The sequence below is a fragment of the Panulirus ornatus genome, chromosome 21 (genome assembly GCF_036320965.1).
Source record: "Panulirus ornatus isolate Po-2019 chromosome 21, ASM3632096v1, whole genome shotgun sequence".
NCBI classification, from domain to species: Eukaryota; Metazoa; Arthropoda; class Malacostraca; order Decapoda; family Palinuridae; genus Panulirus; species Panulirus ornatus.
In genome coordinates, this window is record NC_092244.1 from 7,858,806 (window position 1) to 7,880,943 (window position 22,138).

The window sequence follows — 22,138 nt, forward strand, 5'->3', positions numbered from 1 at the left end:
AATACCTTTACAAGCGCCATACTTTTGGAGGTGCAAGATTTCAGAAACATGAAACCGAGACTAGAGTATATACATGTGTAATTGGGCTCAGGACCATTACATGTGTCAACTGACAGGTGTGAAAAGAATAGGTTGTCTGTTGTTACTGTACTGAGGTGGGCATCAAATGGAATGTGCAAAAAAAGAGAACTAGGTGGGTTTAGTGTCTTTTTTCAGACTGCCAAGAAGCATTTCAAATATTCCCCACATTGCATGGCTGGATTATCTTAATGAAAGCTATAATTTCTGTATTATGAATCTATGGTAAAGAGGTGTTTGAAAAGTGTGACAAAATACACTGTGGTAAAATCAGATGAAAATGTGCAATAGCAAAAGAAATTAATGCTATATTACCCTTTGTCTTGTGGGGTCGTAGTTCTCCATCGACTCTTGACCTTCGTTCTTCAGGGTGGTGCCTGAAAGGGAAGTACTCTTATAGTTTAGAATATAGAAAAAAGATCCTAGTTTGCAAAAGTATGAGTATATTCTCCTCAGTCCCCAAATCATCTAGCTCCTGCCCCCCCTCCCCTTAACTATTTGATGTTCTTTGGAAACTGGGCTTACTGGCCTTCCCTGGGAGATTCTATCTTTTTGTGCATCCATGTTAACAGCATCCTTCACTTTTACATTTTAAAGTCATGCTCTGTCACAGTGTTCTTCAGTATGCCCATCTCCCTTAAATGACCTATGATACTTTTGATGGCGCATTCTTTAATGCAGCATCTATTGATTCAGGTAATTTATCTTACTAATGGATGGAATATGTGTATATGTCACTGTCTATCTATCTACATATATCTGTCTATCTGTCTATCTTTCTGTCTCCGTATCAATGTAACCAAAACTCCACGAAACCTGAAAACTAGATCTGAACCTGTAGCATAGAAAAAACAATTGGTGTGCTAATATTAATCTAAACCTGTGGTGTAAAAAAAGACTTTCCTTAATTATTAGTTACATAGATAGGAAGATGGATAGATACTGACATCTATCCATGCTACATACATTATAATGAGATTGGGGGTGAGATAAAAAAAAGATTATGTTGAACCTACATATGTGAAGATAGGGGCATTTTGAAGAGCAGGGTGTTGTGACAAAGAGCATAGTGAACACAGAATGATCCAAGGCAGGTTCAAGGCTATCTGAAGAAGTTAATCATCTTAATTCAAGTAACTTATGGTCATATAAATAATATAGTTTTCCACTGCTTAGTTTCACTTCTGAAGCTCAAATCCCATTCATGAAAAGTCTCATTCAAAACAAGTTTCACAGCTACCCTTTATCCCATCATCACTTTTTCTTCACTAAAGACAAATTCCAAAGCTACCTCTCATCCCCTGATCACATTTTCATAGCTAACCCTTACCATTTGTAAGTTCAGAATATAAAATCAACATCTTGGGATGCTGTATGTGCTTACTTTTCTCTTTCAGTCCCTCTTGCCTTGCGTTCATTCATCATCCTTTCTTTCTCCGCTTGCTCCTTCAGTTTTTTCTCTTTTTCCTTTCTTTCTCTACGCATACGTTCTACTTGCTCTTGCATAGCTCTCCTCTTATCTTCTTGTTTTTGAAGATTTTCTTGTTCCTGGGAAAAAGAAAGGTTATATCTAAGGAAGTAAACATTCTAGTTCTAGCCAAGTTTCAAATAAATTTTTTACATCATAGTTTTACTCTACATGTAAAATGAAAGAAATCAGACACGCCTGGAACCTGTAAATAATCATTTACACATGTATTATAAATTGGTGTCTGTATTTTTCTCCAAGCTTCATTTAATATAAGAAAGTTCCAGCTAATACAATATTCTTCAGTTGCTAGCTAGTTTGTTAAGTGTGTGATCCACAACACTCCTTCTATCTTCATCTTTTACCTACCAAGTATCGTTAAACTCAATTCTAATTTACATGTGGGTAATCAAGTGCATACTAGTACTTTGGTGGATATTAATACTGCAAAACTGAGATCTCCAGTCTCAGCCACACAGGTTGGCTGAAGGGTAGGGATGCCCAATTATCTAGAGGTGACTTGTTGCTCTGCTATCCAAGGAATATTTTCCATGTCTGCAGCACTATCTTGTGACCTCCATTTTAAATATCATTCCGAATTACAAAGAAAGAGACTAGTACTGTAGTACTGTATATGAAATGTAAACTAGGTTGTCTCAGGTACAGTAAAATCCATCCAAAAGAATTAGCCTGAGAAAAATTCTGTCAGGAATGTAACCTACACACACACACACACACACACACACACACACACACATACACACAACATGGATTTCAGTGGTTTGACTCACAACAGACTTAACTTGCAACAAATTTTCCAGAAACATAACCCCGTCATAAATTGAGGCCCTCCGCCAGGTCTATGAATCTTCCCCTCCAGTATACTTACCTGCCAAAATAAGGAACATAGGAAGGATCCAGGAGGATTCCTCTAAGGCTCAAGTGTTTGTTTTTGATGCTACATTACAAAGGTATAAACAGCAAACAGGTATAAAAGAAAGAAAAACTGTTTATAATGTTTACAGAACTTCTGAACAGGTACCTCCAAAATGTTGCTGAAATGTATGTACTGATATACCAGATGGGACAGGTAGATTCCTGATATTTAATGCATGGAGACATTAATTCTTGAAACAGGTATCTTCATAGTAAAGTAAGTCAAACGATTACATATATAAGATACTTAAACATCTTACTTCTTTCTGCAGCTGTGCTTCAGTGTCATGATCTGGCTTTGCTGTAGGAAGGTTCATACCACTTAGTTGTCCTGATAATACTTGGTTAATCATCTTCCAAAGTTCTTCATTTTGCTTGTGAATCTTGCTGTATCGTTCTTCCTGTTAACAGAGGGATATAATAGTAAAAATGCTTCTTCCCCAAAAGAAACCTATATCAAAAGATATGATTTCAGAAATTAGTAACTTACTTTAAACATGCTTGTGGCATGAGAAGAGTGGGAGGTGGGCTGTTTAGAAAGGGTAGTGAGTGGTGGGATGAAGAAGTAAGAGTATTAGTGAAAGAGAAGAGAGAGGCATTTGGACGATTTTTGCAGGGAAAAAATGCAATTGAGTGGGAGAAGTATAAAAGAAAGTGACAGGAGGTCAAGAGAAAGGTGCAAGAGGTGAAAAAAAGGGCAAATGAGAGTTGGGGTGAGAGACTATCAGTAAATTTTAGGGAGAATAAAAAGATGTTCTGGAAGGAGGTAAATAGGGTGCGTAAGACAAGGGAGCAAATGGGAACTTCAGTGAAGGGCGTAAATGGGGAGGTGATAACAAGTAGCGGTGATGTGAGAAGGAGATGGAATGAGTATTTTGAAGGTTTGTTGAATGTGTCTGATGACAGAGTGGCAGATATAGGGTGTTTTGGTCGAGGTGGTGTGCAAAGTGAGAGGGTTAGGGAAAATGATTTGGTAAACAGAGAAGAGGTAGTAAAAGCTTTGCGGAAGATGAAAGCCGGCAAGGCAGCAGGTTTGGATGGTATTGCAGTGGAATTTATTAAGAAAGGGGGTGACTGTATTGTTGACTGGTTGGTAAGGTTATTTAATGTATGTATGACTCATGGTGAGGTGCCTGAGGATTGGCGGAATGCGTGCATAGTGCCATTGTACAAAGGCAAAGGGGATAAGAGTGAGTGCTCAAATTACAGAGGTATAAGTTTGTTGAGTATTCCTGGTAAATTATATGGGAGGGTATTGATTGAGAGGGTGAAGGCATGTACAGAGCATCAGATTGGGGAAGAGCAGTGCGGTTTCAGAAGTGGTAGAGGATGTGTGGATCAGGTGTTTGCTTTGAAGAATGTATGTGAGAAATACTTAGAAAAGCAAATGGATTTGTATGTAGCATTTATGGATCTGGAGAAGGCATATGATAGAGTTGATAGAGATGCTCTGTGGAAGGTATTAAGAATATATGGTGTGGGAGGAAAGTTGTTAGAAGCAGTGAAAAGTTTTTATCGAGGATGTAAGGCATGTGTACGTGTAGGAAGAGAGGAAAGTGATTGGTTCTCAGTGAATGTAGGTTTGCGGCAGGGGTGTGTGATGTCTCCATGGTTGTTTAATTTGTTTATGGATGGGGTTGTAAGGGAGGTAAATGCAAGAGTCCTGGAAAGAGGGGCAAGTATGAAGTCTGTTGGGGATGAGAGAGCTTGGGAAGTGAGTCAATTGTTGTTCGCTGATGATACAGCGCTGGTGGCTGATTCATGTGAGAAACTGCAGAAGCTGGTGACTGAGTTTGGTAAAGTGTGTGGAGGAAGAAAGTTGAGAGTAAATGTGAATAAGAGCAAGGTTATTAGGTACAGTAGGGGTGAGGGTCAAGTCAATTGGGAGGTGAGTTTGAATGGAGAAAAACTGGAGGAAGTGAAGTGTTTTAGATATCTGGGAGTGGATCTGTCAGCGGATGGAACCATGGAAGCGGAAGTGGATCATAGGGTGGGGGAGGGGGCGAAAATTTTGGGAGCCTTGAAAAATGTGTGGAAGTCGAGAACATTATCTCGGAAAGCAAAAATGGGTATGTTTGAGGGAATAGTGGTTCCAACAATGCTGTATGGTTGCAAGGCGTGGGCTATGGATAGAGATGTGCGCAGGAGGATGGATGTGCTGGAAATGAGATGTTTGAGGACAATGTGTGGTGTGAGGTGGTTTGATCGAGTAAGTAACGTAAGGGTAAGAGAGATGTGTGGAAATAAAAAGAGCGTGGTTGAGAGAGCAGAAGAGGGTGTTTTGAAATGGTTTGGGCACATGGAGAGAATGAGTGAGGAAAGATTGACCAAGAGGATATATGTGTCGGAGGTGGAGGGAACGAGGAGAAGAGGGAGACCAAATTGGAGGTGGAAAGATGGAGTGAAAAAGATTTTGTGTGATCGGGGCCTGAACATGCAGGAGGGTGAAAGGAGGGCAAGAAATAGAGTGAATTGGAGTCATGTGGTATACAGGGGTTGACGTGCTGTCAGTGGATTGAAGCATATTACACAATATAAATAGTTTTGTTGATTGTAAAACAACAGTAACAATAAATATTTCTATCTAGATACTGGCAGTCAATAAGCTATCTCTATGGATATTAAACTGTCACATGTACAGTCAACTCCATACAATGAACAGTTCTAAATTTTATATCCCTCTTTACTTGTCCCTCATACATTCAATGTCATTCTGCATTATCAACTGATGTCTCATTACACTGGTTTCCACTTATACTGATATCGCTACTGTTTATTTGTTATCATTCACTCTATTCTTTATTACATGAGCTACTTCAGATACATAAAGGCTCTCATAATACGCATACACCAGTTCTAAATCTAATAAATTAGCAACTTGTGATTTAGTCTATGAGCAGTTTTTTGTCTTAACAACTGTGAACATAATTGTTGGTTTGAAGAGAAAGGAAAATCAATCTTTTCCCTTCTTAGTTTCGGTAACATCAGTTTTGAGCCACTGGGCAACAAGGCAAGACTATGTCTCCTGTGTTATCATGCAACAGGCACTGATGGTAGCAAATACTACACCTAAACTTCCACTAATTAATGTTTCAAACAGCTTCAAAAATATCATGCATGAGATTCTAAGATCAGATGACCAAAACTGTTAGTGTCGGTATGAAGCTCATGACATTCAGCTTTGCACACTTGAAATGATGCACCAGATGTGCTGACTGTTTTACTGTACTCATAATTTTGTTCTCATTTTAGATGAAAGCTGATAAATCACTGATAAATGCCATTATACTGTTCATCATACAATGCAGATACAGTAAGAAATGGATCTAAGAACTAGTGACCAAGAATAAGACCTGTTCCTATGTACTCTAACCTGATGCTTCTTTCTAACTAGATGGTTTAACAGAAAGATATGATTGCTTTGCTTTCCTCATTGATCTACAAGAAGCAAACAGAAAAAAGGCACTTAAGAATTTCATGGCTTCAGTTTACATAAAAAAAGAAGCTACTTTTTCACTTTAACAGTCTGTGTCTTAATTTTACTGTTCATGAGATAATGATCAGTACTGTACTTCCTTCTGCAGAGTACAGTAACCTTAAGTATATTTGCTCTTATCTACCGGTGAAATTAATCAACAAGGTATATCTTTACATATTTTGTGAAATATACATAAGTGGTCATTTGTGGCCGAGAGTATTTCTATGATGTACTGTGCATAGTAATGCTGCTGTACTGAAAAAAGATGAACAGAGAAATACAACCATGGATTAAGGTACACATGGCATATAAGGAAATAATCTTATGAAGGAAGGAAAATCCTTTACTTATTTCACTGTTGCTTTCAAAAGTGACCAGGACAAGCTTAATATATCACTTGCTCAGCAGATCTGAGCTTAGCTTTTCCTTTGGGAGCAGTGCTAATAAGCAACTTACCATTTCAGAACTCTTTGCCTGCAGCTTGTCTATCTCCTCCTGTAGTCTGTCCTCAGTCTGCTGTAAATGAGCTCGACTTTGTTCATCCAGAGCAGTTTCCCGCTGCGTTGTTGTTGCTTCCATTTCTTCAATCTTCTTAAGAGTGTCCTGAGGGAGATAAATATTATATCACTAGCCTTATCTTTACCAAAGGATAAGTATGCATTGTATATGAATTTACTCTTTCTTTATAAACTGAAAGATTCAATTTATTTCCAACTTAGTAATGTTAAGAGAGCATCAAAAGTTTTTTCACATTGCCCAGCATTAATGATGTTAATATCAGGTTATTACCTGATTACTATCCACCTATCTACTGTATTCACTGATAATTGAATATAAGTATGGCACTTTCATAACATAGCAGAGTAGCATCTGAAAAAAAATACACAAATTACATTGACTGTATATCACAGCAGACACTCATATCCACTTTTCCATTCTTTTCTTTCACTACGACTTCAGCTTTTCTCTCCATATAGTTGCTATTATGTCACTAATATAAAAACTGTTGATCAGTGTGTCTAGGTGTGTTTCTCCCCGCATCCAACCCAACTTCAATATTCCACCTTTCATTTCAAACAGCTCCCTTCTTGATACTGTCTCTGATATCCCCAACCTTCAAAGTATATACTCTCCTAACAAAGCATCTGCCTTAAAAGAAATTCATCTCTGGCAAGTGCTAAGGAAAAAGTCTACTACTTCAAACTAAATATATTTGGGCATTTTATGTAAATGAGCTACACCTATGAATAATGTAGCAACTATGAAAACTGCAACCTACATTTCTTTCTATTCATTTTTTCATCTCCAGAAATGTCTACTTTCTGAAATTCTCTTTGGTAACTAAACATTACTTTCATATGCCTTACTAACTCTATTATCCTGCTTTTTATGACACTGACCTCTCTCCCGTTAAGTACATGAACCACATTTCATTAAGATTCCTCTTTTTCAAACACAAAGAACATCATTTCTATATATATTTATGCAAATCACTTTTCATATACACCTTTAAAAATCCTTTTCAGTGTTATACAAAATTTTGCATCTTCCCCATCAACATCATTAAACCAAAAGCCCTAAATCTGAGGACCTTTAACCTGAAATTAAAATGAATATGCAAAATGAAGATTAACTAGAGTTTATTTTCAGTTTCCTGTGTTTGTAGAGCAGGAATCAGATAACTGCACCAAAAATTCTTCCCATGCCTCCCTTCCCGACGAAATGAAGACTTGCATTTAATAGCATTGTAATACATAGGTCTTTGTGACCTTCACCTTTAACCCCATCCTTATAAATTTCAATAGGTATGCTGCTCTGTATTAAGTATCTGTGGTACAAGTTTGACTCATATTCAATCAGAGTTGGTTTAACTCACATGAGAACCTAAACCAAAGCTTCCCAGATGCGAGTAAAATTTCTAAATTATCGATCAGAATGAATGCAATGCTTTCCAAAAGACACTATTGTTCTTCCATACTACTCACTCCATAGGATAGTAAGACCTGTAACCAACCAAAATTCCATTTTTCCATGTCCAATATTGGTCTGAGCAAGAGGACCATTTCTGAAGCAAGGATAGAAAGATTGTTCAAAAAAAGTACCATTTAGAGTAGACTGGAATTCCATCAAGATCCTTACAACCGGACACTTGAGCTGCTGAGTTACACTGTGTCATCTGACAAGGGTTGACATAACAGCGGTACTTCATTGCAACTGAAGTTAGTACACATTCAACTGCCAACCAAAGGAAGGAAGAACAGCTCACTGGGTTGTGTGCTATCTCCTTGCATTTGAAAATAACCCAAGTCAGTAAATCAGAAGTTAGGAATGCTACCATCTGCATCAGGAGGCACTTCTCAGAAGGCTATTATAGAGGGACCTACATGAAAAGAGATGATTCCTTAAACTTGGAGACAGAAATGGCAACACATCATCATCCCCTTTAGGGTAATGCTGATACTAAAAACAATCCATTACCAGAAAGGGTAAATGTTTTATCTGGACTTCTGCCTCAACCAAATCAGATTCACTGGAAAATATTGTGAGAAAACTTCTGCACCCTTCAGTTGAAACAAGTGCTGAATTCTATAGTTGAGGGTGTTAAGAAGACAAGCTTAGTTTGCCTATTTCTTCATCCCAGTAACTTTCATCCCATTCCATCACCATCTCACTATGATTCTGATAAGTCCATTAAAACTTTGTCATCTCCACTGCCTTTGACAAGGTAAAAGTTACTAAACCAAAAAAATATGAGGGTCATATATAGAAGCCTCTCCTCTAGCTCATGGTAGTCCTAACTCCATCCCATCCCACACTAGCAGCATCTCAAGCTCAAATCAGTTTATACCATTTTTTTTTTGGTTAGTTTCCACTAAACATCATCTATATTATGTCATGACCAAGTGTGGTGCATTGGTTATAAGCTAAATTGTTTTAGGTACAGTCCATCCGTAAGTTAGAATATTTTTGTTCAGAAACGTAACCCTCCCCATAACATGGATTTCAACTCCTTGGCTTAATGACATTTTTAACTTGCAACAGGTTGTTTACAGATGTAACTCCATCACAAATCAGTGTATAGGTGCACCCACACAATTAAACTTACTAAATGTTGTTAAAACTGTAAACCTTTTTAACTGCAAAATTAATTAGTGTCGTTTGTGTATGTTATAAATTTAAAATTTACTTGTTTGCTGAAACAAATTTCTACGGTAATATATCCAAAGGTAGGAAAATGGGCCAATTGTAATTTATCTGGAGCAAAAATGAAAAATCACAGTTTGAATAAATGAGCCAAATTCCCTGAAAAAGAATACATGGATCTTGATATTCAACTTTTAAGTGACCTTGTCAGAAAGAAGTAAGCCAGATTAAGTGATCCATCCAACTTATCACATGACCTGTAAACTGGAGTGAAAAATTAATAATTACCTCCTCAACTTTCATGGACTGTTCCAACAATTCTTGTTCTTCTTCCATTTCCATTTTTTTTGCTGCTAAATTTGCTAACAGATCTCTTGGTTTCAGAGATCTGCTTGGTACTGATGGTGTATTATCCACTTTCTCTTGCAGCTGAGGAATAGATCTGTTTTTCTGATAGTCAGTTGTTTTACTACTCTCTTTATTATCCAAATTATTGACTTTTGAGCTCAGAGGCACCTTAACTGGACTCCCTTCTGGTGCTGCTGTATCATTAAAAACTCTAGGACTAATAATGTTGTTATTGTTATTCTTGCCATCCATTAGTTCCTCAACATCAGCTGGTTTTAGATTCCGGTTCACAGATGGTAGAGCAGCAGGGGTAGTTCGAGTGTCTACTTGACCAGTCTGATGCTGTTGAGGACTTGGGGATGGAGTGACCAGGAAGGCTTTATCCAGATCAGGATACTCAAAATTAACTGGTCAACAGAAAAAACAGCCATTAAGTTATTATTGGTTAAAACTTTAGGGATTAAATTAATAAGAATTACTGTATTTCTGACCTATTTTCACATAAATAATATTTTTGAGAGAAAGATCTGAAGACAAATACAAAACACTTTAACATGTGACAGATATATTGTGGAAAATGCTAAAGCAGTTTGTACATTACTGGCAAATATAAAAGTAGCATTCAGGTTCATGGAAAAAGGTTGTTTATTATAAAAAGTACACACTATTCATATGAGAGCAAAAGATGACTTTAATATAACTTAGTAAGTTTTAAGAGGCATACAGACTAGTAGAAAAGAGTGCAAATATGTGCTATTGTTATGGTCTGGGCTGCAATCATCAACTGTAAAAATAAATGGGAATGAGGGGGTCTTATCAAAGCTTACAGAATTTTGCATATACCACCTGAATGGAACTTGAGAACATTGTCAAGGGCCAGAAAACATTAAGATAATTAAAAAACTTACAGAAAGGCATGACAGGTACATAAAAAATATCTGACACTACCTGTGTCAGAAAGAGCTAAAAGTCATTGACAATCTGAAAAACTGTAGAGAAAAGTGACTGCAACACTAAAGATCTTGAGGATATGTGCAGCATGGGACTAAGTGAAGGCAGAGGCACCTGAGGAGACTGAGGAACTGTTCAGGAAATAATTTCATTCATTGCTATGAAATTATTGATACTGATGGAAATATGGGGCAGGCTGTAAAAAAGTTCTTATATTAAGGGGAAAACTACACATCAAATACTGTATACAGAAAAGAACAGAGATGTGGTGACTCTGACCATGGTAGTCAGAACATATACTGAATGATGCAATTGAGAAGGTAGTTGACTAAGTCAGAGATGACAATCAGGGAAGTGTGTGGAGCACTGCAGCTGATGGAAGAGTAAAGAGAGTGCAGACTATCCGAAGGAATAGCTAGGGAAGGAATTATGTTAAAAGGATACTTGTTGCAAATTACTTGCCTAATGCAAGTCCTGAGAAAAAAGGAGTTAGGAGAATTGGCACATACAGACAAGATTTAAATTGTTGAGAGATAGGAAAGAGAGAGATGTTGATCAAAAGTGAGAATAAGCAAGGGCATCCAAACAGGAGGAATCAGGTATATCCATTGGACAAAGAAACCCTCCCAACGAAAACTCACGGGGACCAAGATTGCATAGTAGTTGAAACTATGAATTAAAAATCATGTTTTATGGACAAACAGCAAAGACAAAATAATGAATGTGAAAATGTAAGAGAAGAAAATGTACACCATTTATTTTAATCTATCAAGCAAACTTTGTCAGCAATGAATTATTTATAAAAAAAGAGAAAACACTTCTGTACACAAAGGTTGCACAGATAACAATATAGCACTCCGCAAAAACTACAAAAAAATCCAACAACTCACGTAGTACAGACTCTTGGTGTTTCACTGATGATGTTGTTTTACGCCCTGCTTTAGGGTTAGTAGTGTGCATTGGATACATAAGCTGCCACATGTCATAACCTCCCTGAAGCACCAATGGACGGCTTTTGTACTTCTTATTATCTGGGTCCCACTGTTATGTAAAGATTAAGATTCAGTCACAGAAGAAAAGTGTATGAAAACTGAATATTTGCAGTTTTCTTTGTTGTTACCAAATTTCCTTGCATTTTTTGAATGGTGTTTCATATATAAATAGCAATACAATGTGCTGAAATTAAATGAGACAGGCATTTAGCCAAGTTTTATACAAATGACTTTGTTTTAAATGTGGAACACGGGTTATGAAATATCTGAACAAACAGTACTAACTAGTAAATTAATTCTCACAGAGAAATATTGAAAATACTGAAAAATCATGAAAAACTATCATTATTAAAGAAACAAACACTCAATACTAATTGTATTTCTATGATTTTCTTTACAGTCAACACATACTATCCCAAGAAGTCAAAATATTACTTATATAATTTTGACCAATTTACCATCACCATGCATTCTATATGGTTATTTTTCATACCCAAATGCTTCTCCCACTTTAGCAAGGTACCAACAGGAAAAACAAAGAAAGGCCTGATTTGCATTAATCATTACTCTTTCACTTACAACAGAACTTTCTCATCCTACAACTCATTATCCTTTCTGAAACATATACATCCCACCTACCACAGAGCACACAATTCACCCACACAGGTAAGAAATACTACCTCAAATTCCTTCAACTAATGCATATTGTTTCCTTTATCTCCATCCACAATATAAGCACATACATTTTTCTCAATTTCTATGATGTTTAGTTAATCCTCAAACGATTAATAACTATTACATAAAACGTCCCTACTTCATTCCAGTTAATCCTCTCATGATTAATAACTATAACATAAAGGGTCCCTACTTCGTTCATATATGGATAGAATTCATCATTACCTTCATCATGGCATCCGTAAGACTTTCAAGTGGAAGTGGCAGCGGTAAATTTTCTGTTTCCCAGTCCACCAATATCAGATAGTCAACTTTATGTCGCTGCAATATCCACTGAGTACGTGCTGGGTCTTCAAGCCCATTCCCAATCCTTCCAGCTGTTAATCTGATGGAAATGAATCAGCTGTAGACTTCTTTAGTTATACTAACATCATAAATTGCTCCAAAATTATGTAAATCCAATCCTCACTTTATGTGGGATCACAATATGTTATTTCACTATTATGTGGGAATCATCTTCTACCAGTCCCTCATTTTAAGCAGTCAGCATTTGTTACTATGTAGGTGTGTGCAGTAGAAAGTGTGCCAAAACTTCAAAGAGGGTAGGTGGGCGGAGTTACTGTGGGTCCTGGATGAAGCATGCCAGGTTCCCACAACTGGGTTATTCTCACATTTACTGCTGCTGTGTGTGGATCTGTGCTACTTGTGCAATTTGGGTATGAAAATGTAACAGGAAAGCTGTATAGGTAATTGATGTTTACTGAAATGAGACTTAAGATATTTTCAACTTAAGATTAATGCTGATCGCAACCCAAAAACATGTTGTCTCTCAACAAATATATTCTGACACCAACCCAAGATGTAATATTTCCTCTGGTATATTGATAACACTTGGTAATGACATATGCGATTCTGAAAAGTCTTCACTGGGTCTTGCATCCAAAATCATATATGATGAGCACTGTTCCTTCATCAGAGAGTATAGTTTCTTGCATGATATAAATCCGTCATCATCAATCAATCCTGGAAATGTGAAGAAAAAAGTTAATGAAAACACTGCTGATATAATGACTAGCTGTTCCATAATACCTACACAATCAATCCCTTAAATGGATTTTGGTTATGTCTTACCACACCTAAAACATCTGAACATACCCACTGTTTTTACTCCAAAAGAATATGATTCCCTGCAAAATGTATCAGATGCTGCATTCCTGCTACTTGTTGGACACAGTCACACATGCCATAAAAGACCACCTGTCACAATTGTTCATCTTGTTTACAAAGGCAATTAACAAAGGCAACAACAATGATGCACAGTTCTTCATAATATGATTTGAGTTTTGTTAAAATGAGAATAAGGAGAGTTCAGTAACTAAACCTACTGGTTACCACTATGTATACTATTCTTACATGTGAAAGGTGCCTAACTGGAAACTGTTTGACAAACATTAACATACCATTGGTTACAGCTCGATTTGCAGTTTTGGCTACGTCTGCTGCTTTCTTGGCCTGTTTTTCTTTTTCTGCTTGCTCTAGTTTCTCTGATGCCTTTTTTTCTTCTAACTTCTCTGCATTTATAGCATCTTTCGTAAGATCATACCTAAGTAAAAGCAAAACATTGGTGCTTACAAGGTACTTAACATTATCAAAAGGAAAATGAAAACAAGCAAGCAACTTCTATTTCACCATTCAAAAGTCAATTATACTCCCTTTTAACTCTGAAGTAAATCATATAAAAAGTTTTAAATGACTAAATACTGTGACAAAACATGTTTGCCCAAAACATTTCAGGTTACCAAAAGCATTTGTTCTGGTACAAATTTCACCCATCAAGAGCATTTAATCAATTCAGACAATTAATAAACCACAATAGGAAAATGTAGTAACACTCTTAAGTTCTTAGTGTTTAAGTTCCCTTGGCTTAAATCTTTCCCTAAGTCTTGTTTATGAATATGCTGCACTCACTGCCTCAAACTTGATATTTTCATGATATTTGCTCTGTCTTTTTTCAAGAATATTTTCATGACGGGCAACTTTTCTTTATTTTATAAGGTTTCTGAACTGTGGGAGGACCACTGTAACTCAGCTTTATTTATTCCTGTAAACACACATGCCAACCTCTAAGGAAAGCAAAATGTAGTGTGTGCAGAACAACAATTTTAAGTCTCGTATTTTCAAAAGAATGTTTCTACACATTCATTCAGTACTTGTAATATCTCTGTGAAAAGTCTATTTATTTTATTATGATAATTCTTCACATTCTGATATCTTCTTTATTACCTATAAATTTTTTCTTGATTTTTTAAGTTTGTTTGTTTGGTATTCCAGTCACTTTATAAAAATTATATTCAATGCATTTCAGGCAATAAAAAAACTATACATACATGTATATCCATGTACTATAATGGTTACCATAAAAAGAAGTAGTAGTTAAAGCCCCTTGAAGGAGTTTACAAAAATACATAAACAAACTACCTTTAAGATCATGTGTAAAGACATAAACAAACTATAAGTTACATATATTAGTAGAGATATTTGTATCCCTGGGGACAGGGGAGAAAGAATATACTTCCCACGTATTCCCTGCGTGTCGTAGAAGGCGACTAAAAGGGAAGGGAGCGGGGGGGACTGGAAATCCTCCCCTCTCATTTTTTTTTTTTTAATTTTACAAAAGAAGGAACAGAGAAGGGGGCCAGGTGAGGATATTCCCTCAAAGGCCCAGTCCTCTGTTCTTAACGCTACCTCGCTATCGCAGGAAATGGCAAATAGTATGAAAGAAAGAAAGAAAGAAGTTTTAAACACGAAGCAACCTTCACTTAATGTGCCTTGTTTAAATTACTGTTAAATCTTAAAGTAATTAAACAAAGTAGCATAGATTAGTGCAGTATTCTCTACTATACTTTCAATTAGCACTACCATGGAGATATCTCTGGGGCTTGCCTGTGAATGGTACGATCTGGTTTCAGCATATTATATTTGCCAACTAGAGAGAGGATGTCTGCAAATGAGGCCACTGTCTGTTTGTTCCTGATGCTATCTTGTTAAGGCAGGAGAGGCAGAAGGAAAACTGAATGATTACTTCAGCGAATCATTTGCCACACGACATGAAGGCAATCAGCTTGAACGGATGATGGTTGGGCAGGTGTAAACTTTAAAATGGTCTTTATCGTAAATTTCCAAGTCTGTTAGACACCTGATTCTTTACCCTCCTCAACCATAGAAGAGTGCCATAACAAAATGTTAAGGTTTAAAGCTAAAAACTGCATTATATCAATTACTTGAAATCCATTTTAATGCTATCTCTCCCTAAATAAGAATCTTATCAATGTTATAACAAGTGAGCAACTGAGATCAAACAGGGCTAGCCAGTACACTGCCTTCTACATTATAAGACTTTTTTTCTCATCAAACCTGCGACTAAGACTCCTTTGTAAATCTTCTGCTCTGATAATGACATTAGATGTCATTTTAGGATCTAGAAGGCCATCATAGTATTTCTTGTTTTTTCTGTAATCTGGATCCCTCTGTATTGTCTGAAAATAAAGAAGAATATTAGATAAACTGGATATATACATAAGAATGCAAAAGTATTTTCCACCCCACTTGCAGCCAGTGCACCTGTTCTTGCTATCAACAGTCCACAGTGTGTCCTTTAACAAAGATCAGATTTGAGCCTATACCCTATGTAATTTGTCTCGGAAATTAAAAGGCTGGCTTAATTTCCCTTATGCATTTTCTAAACTTCAATTCTTTGCTGTTATGCAGAAGTTTAGCAGAGGGCAAATGGATAATTACATACTATGGAGAAACTACATACATGAGAATATGGATTTAAAGAAAAGAGGCTGTGTATAAACCTTTCACATTTCTGGGATAGAGTGGGCTCTGTTTTAGACAAAATGGATGGATTGTGTGTTTCTAGACTGCATGTCAGAAACCTATATCATCCCACACAAGAGAAGGGAAAAAAAGCTTGATTTTCAGGCAGACTCAGGGAGGAGACTCCTTCAGAGGACTGAAAATCATCTGAGTGAAAAGAAACAAAGGACACATGTCAGAGGTGCTTTTTCTAAGTTGGGTGGAGTACCCACCGATATGCCACAGGGCTAGCCTTTGGGAAGCTGTTTTCTCAATTCATAGCAATGACCTAATAGAAGAAGTTGGTTCATACCTGAATAAGTTTGCATATGATACCATAATCAAGGGAGAAGTGAGGAATGACCAGGACTGCATCAACTTACACAGGGATCATGACAAGCTCCAGAGTGGTTTAGATACATGGATGTTAAAGTTCAACCCAAGCAAATGCAATACTTTGATCCAACAGGAAAACTTCATGAATACGTGTAATAAGGGAACTAAGGGTCCAAAAGAAATTGGGGGCCAATACAGAGTTAAATCAATCGCTAGAACAATGCAGTGGGAAAACTGTTAGGGGAAACATGTTAGCTGCTGGTTGATATTAAAACTGCATATAAGTTTATCGAAAAAGAAATATTCACTATCTATTTACAGCATACAGATATAACCAAGTTAGAATATTTATCTCAACTTTGGTTACCACACTTATAGAAACTAAAGGCCCAGAGGTAGGTAAAAAAAGAGATGGTACCGATAACTGAAAATACAGCTGAATTGCATGGAAAGGTCAGTCAGTGAAATTTTGCCTACCTTAGGAAAAGATCATGAGATGACTTGATTACAATGATCAAGTTTCTTGATCAGACAGACAATGTCAACAGTGAACAGTTGTTTAAATGATAAAAAGCAAGCACAACCAAAGGTCACAGCAAGAAACTGTTTAGAATATTTTTTCATACTTGATTGCTGTTTTACACGTCGGCGAGGTAGCACCAGGAACCAGATGAAGAAAGGCACATCCGCTCATGTACACATATACGCACACACACTCATATACATACAAACATATATATATATTTCTTTCTTTTTTCTTTCAAAGTATTTGCCATTTCCCGCATTAGCAAGGTAGCGTTACGAACAGAGGACTGGGCCTCTGAGGGAATATCCTCACCTGGCCCCCTTCTCTGTTCCTTCTTTTGGAAAATTATAAAAAAAACAAGAGGGGAGGATTTCCAGCCCCCCGCTCCCTCCCCTTTTAGTCGCCTTCTACGACATGCAGGTAATATGTGGGAAGTATTCTTTCTCCCCTATCCCCAGGGATAATATATATATATATACACGTCATTCCTGGGGATAGGGAGAAGGAATAATGTCCACGCATTCCCTACAAGTTGTAGAAGGCAACTAAAAGGGGTGGGAATAGGGGCTGGAAATCCTCCCCTCCTGTTTTACTTTAAAAAAAGACTCTAAGGCTCAGTCATCTGTTCTTGACACTACCTTACTAATGCAGGTAATGTTGAATATGTATATGAAAATATATACACATGTACATATTCATATTTTTCTGCCATCATCCATTCCTGGCGCCAGGAATAAGTACTCATAAGCATAGTATTACACAAACTGAGTTTATGCCATATATTTATTTATCAGCTCCAAAGGGGAGGATGAACGAATAAATATCGATAAGAGATAACACTTTTGGTATTTTCTCCTCACTTACATTACAACGTAATGTGCAATGGAAAGGGTCTTTGATGCATGTTCATTAACAATTATAAACTCCCTCATGTTTATATTCTTATTCTCTTTTTTTTTCAACTGAAGCCTATACATCATAAAATGTTCAGAAGATAAGATACTCCATTATGCTATGGAAGTTTGATGAATTCTGATACTTACCGAAACAATTGAAAAGTATCTCATGTACATGACATATGCTTTCTCTTCATCTTTACTTTTATCTACAGCCTGTGCCTCTTTCAGGACTTTCTGAGCTGCATTAGTCAATCTGCAAAAATAACATCACTAATTATACATCAAAAAGTTCAATGTTATCTATATATCATGAAGAAACTGGATATTAAAATTCTTTACTGAACTGCACATGTAAAAATGATTCATTATCAAAATAACTTTTTCAGTTTTCTTAAGAAAAACCTCCCATCTCTTTGAACAAGCACAGTGTCTAGAGTTAGCACTCATGTAATAACAGGTAATCACCAATTATGAAGTTTACCTCAGAGACATGACATGCAGATCAAGGTAATCTACTTCTGGTATGGTGCTGAAACACATTTGCTTATAGAGTTACATGAGCATAAATCAAATAGTGGTGAGAGCTAAATTTGGGTAAAATTTGACAACTGTGTGGATACTCATATGCTTGTAAACAAACATACAAGACATGATACTATGGGCAGTGGAATAGACCTTTCTCTACTTCACAAGGGGAACTAATCAGACTGATCAAAAAATAACATGGAAATCAAGACATGAAATGCAAAGCTCTTTCTCATTGCTACCCTCATATATCTTTATCTCCAATAGGTTGAGATTCGACAATCTAAATGAAAATTATGAAGATACAAAGACCAGTGGGTCAACTCTCCCTTTAACAATTTATAGCAAGATAACATTAAAAAGAGAGAAATACAAAACTAGCTTTGCCAATTGCTGGCCAAATCAATATTAGTGCTAGATAGGGAAACCTGCATGTATCTTCCCATCCCTGCTGTGAGACACCCTGAAACACTGCTTAAAAATATAATATGAACTAAAAAAAGTACCAAGATTCAAAATTATTTCCTACTTACCGTTTAGTTGAAGCTTTGGGGATTTCATGAATCTGCTTGTTTAATTCTTCCATGGACTTGGCCATGTAAAGACGACGCAAACCCACATCTCCCATTTTGGCTCACTGGAAAATAATACTACATTCTTCTATTGTGCAAAGATTTCAAATAAAAGAAAAAAAGTGTTCAATATGTATTTCTATCATCACACCTCCTTAAAATATCTGTAAGCATCATAAAAATTGAACACAGGATATTCTCTATGAATTGCAGAGATCACTTGACATCCGAAGTTAGTGATCTCTGTAATGAATAGCTCTTTATTACCATTCAGAGCTCTGATATACACAGAATCTTCTCCAAGCCCTTTATTCTTTAAATTTCATTCTATTTCTTGTGGGAAAAATAAAAGCAGTTCTTTACCATTCGTTGATGCACTGTTCTTACTTACTTGGCAAGTAGACAGATGTTGCCCAAATTCTCCTGATAAGAACTAAGAAATAATATTCTCTGATCCATGAATTTCACTTCAATGATATTCAATATAAAGAACATGATCAGAGACTGGATGCTCCATAAACTCACCAAATATTGCCCTTGAATTTGATTAACATTAATCAAAAATATCTCAGAGAAATCTTGAACATATATTTTAAGTTCATACCTTCAGGAAAGACCAATAAATATGTGCATATTCAGAAAAATTTAATGAAAAAAATTGGAGGCAGAGTTGGAACTTAACATGCATCCCACAAACACCTCATCACTTTTGGTTCAGAATATTCACCTTATAATCAATTATAATCAGTGAATTATTTTTTTCCATGTATTTCTTTTTACCCAATTCTCTTCAGTAGGTTCATAACTTATGTATTAATTGATAATTATTTACATTTTCAAAAAAATATGAGAAAATCCTACCAAACACCAAACCATGCGATCGTATTTGGTTATAACCAGTAGCTTTGCATGCACATATCTAGCTGGCCATGCATACCTGAGCTTGAGTTACAATTCTTAAAAATATGGAGGGTAACTTAGCTGCAAGTTAAGAAAAAGCACATATAATTATGATGCCATTATGATGCCAGTGTAAATTACAGAAACAGCTGCCCATTAATGGTATTTAAGGAAAAACATCGAAGTATATCAGAAAAGGCTAAGGATTCCTCTCCAGTTTGCTATAAATTATCTATATTCTATATGAGTAAAAAAAAGAGGATTAAGGTCTGTTTGCATTCTGCTATAGATTATTTATATTCCATTTTATCAAAAAACATCAAATTCACATTCACACCCACAAAAAAGAGAAAATACCTTTTGTACAACATGTGTGGAAATGTCTGGATTGTAATAACAAAAAAGTGAGAAATATTAGCTGTACAAAACGACAATTAACTACCGAGAACCTTACACACAAGAATTACTTGTTTGCTGTACAGTGTACACAAAATAATACAGTGAATCAGGCAAAGATCATGTTCACCTGGATTAGCATTTGCAATTATTTTATGAAAATCTTGAAAAAACCCAACAAAGCAATGCACTGTAAACTTATGAGACTAAACCCTGCATTAAAGAGACTTTATTAGATATTTCAAACCAGACTACAGTACTGTATTGGATCCGTATCTAAAAATTGTGAGCCGTATTAGTCAATTGGTGGGTTTATTTGCATGTTTCCCTTACCACAGTCTGCATCTACATGCCAACAAAACTGAATGGTATGCAGTCAACCAGACCCCTATATTAATTTCATATTACAAGTGCACCAAAACTCATCAAGCATATACAAAGATCTGGGTGAATTTCATACCGTATTGTTAAGTGCTACATTCTATGACTGCAAATTTGTAAGTTATGGTGAGAAATGGCCTTAGGCCTCACACTGGTATTGACACAAGTATCTTCCAATAAGGAATGAATTATCTGGTACCGCTGCAAAAAAATATATATTTCCCAGAATTCATTTTAAGTTCCTTGATTCAAATCTTTGCCTTTGTAAGTTCATAGAAATTTCAGTTGGTTTAAAACTTTCTCGTTCTCACTTTTTATTTTTCAAAGGAGGAAATATCCACACAGTGTTTCCCCTTTCCTATACATTCAAGGATTTTGTTCCTTACAACACAAAAGAACCTTACTTATGTAATACCAAAGGAGAGGTGACTATTTCACCGTCAGAGATGAGAGTGGACAGTATCTGTTTCATGTATATCTTAAATTTTCATTTTTCTTTTTATCTTACATATGAAAGGAATGATTATTTTGCTTTTTTTTCCCTTTAAATACAAAATCTGTATGTAAACTTTATTAGTACTTTATCAAGAGTATTTACAAAGATATTAGCAAATGTGGCAAATTGACATAAATTGTGTATTTTCACTAACAGTCATGTCCACAAGGCATTTGAGATAGTATCCTATGGAAGCTTTCAGCACCCATGCATGACTATCCCCTTAACCCTGCCCAGAGTGTTTCCTTGAAATTGTGGTAGGAATTGTTGCTATTAGAATCAGTGGATGTTGATCATGTGGCAATCTTTGTTTGTGAATTGTAATGGGTGAATATAGTGGTGAACAATTGTTTGTCTTCATTTTCTACGACTATGTGTACTTCTAAGACCTTAGTACTATGTAATGCATTTACTTTCTGCTTATGATCCAACATATAACTCCTAAACCAGGAAGACCTATGTAGCATATGGATCATAAGGCCTAGGGTTACATTTGTTAGAGGCCTTATTTAAGCCTTCTATCACTGACCCTGCATGTGCCTCTAATTTGACATCTAGGCTGTTGTGCCCAATATGGGGTACTTTGGTCTTCACAGCTTCAAGAGAAAGTATCCATTCCTTATGACCATCTAATGATGATAAATCTTGATCTTAATTCTTTGCAGAGATAGTCATATCATTAATATTTTCTTTTACCAAGTGTACTATCTTTTTCTTGGCAGGTGTTAGCTGCTAATTCATTTAATCTCTGGCGTTTATATTTACATAATATTAATTGATCTAAGCAATACTCCCTCTGAGATTGTTCAGAACCACCGAGAAGAGCTTGGGAAAACACTAGAATCCCCTTCAAAAATTCCTGTTAAAATTTCATCAGATACTGATTACTAAGTAAACCACATGATAATGATAACATGAGAGATAATATTAAAATAGGCCAAAACACAAGATCTGAGAAGAAATGATTCAATAAATTTCCCCCTTGTCCTTAGAACATTACCTTATCTATGACCTCTATCAAACTGTTATATTGAATGTATCTTGCCTTACTTGGATAATGCAGTTGTTCTTTGCAGGAATTGTTACTTCTCCAGAACGTCATAAGATGAGGAACTTCAGGCAAATAGGATTAACCTTGGTCACGTCTGACAACACAACGCTTATTTACCAGGTGTT

General features: G+C 36.2%; 1 protein-coding gene across 1 annotated transcript in view; it reads right to left on the minus strand.

Moving 5' to 3' along the window:
• Usp8 (Ubiquitin specific protease 8) overlaps nucleotides 1-22,138 on the minus strand; it is a 42,046-nt gene extending 19,908 nt beyond the window's left edge. Inside the window, exons 1-13 of the mRNA XM_071675696.1 lie at nucleotides 22,013-22,138; nucleotides 18,751-18,854; nucleotides 17,837-17,945; nucleotides 15,485-15,606; nucleotides 13,531-13,673; nucleotides 12,925-13,093; nucleotides 12,296-12,455; nucleotides 11,294-11,444; nucleotides 9,393-9,859; nucleotides 6,417-6,563; nucleotides 2,743-2,883; nucleotides 1,463-1,626; nucleotides 394-455 (exon numbers count right to left, since the gene is read on the minus strand). Coding sequence (XP_071531797.1) covers nucleotides 394-455; nucleotides 1,463-1,626; nucleotides 2,743-2,883; nucleotides 6,417-6,563; nucleotides 9,393-9,859; nucleotides 11,294-11,444; nucleotides 12,296-12,455; nucleotides 12,925-13,093; nucleotides 13,531-13,673; nucleotides 15,485-15,606; nucleotides 17,837-17,945; nucleotides 18,751-18,845 — 1,930 coding nt within the window. The 5' untranslated portion in view covers nucleotides 18,846-18,854; nucleotides 22,013-22,138. The remainder of the gene's footprint in view (nucleotides 1-393; nucleotides 456-1,462; nucleotides 1,627-2,742; nucleotides 2,884-6,416; nucleotides 6,564-9,392; nucleotides 9,860-11,293; nucleotides 11,445-12,295; nucleotides 12,456-12,924; nucleotides 13,094-13,530; nucleotides 13,674-15,484; nucleotides 15,607-17,836; nucleotides 17,946-18,750; nucleotides 18,855-22,012) is intronic.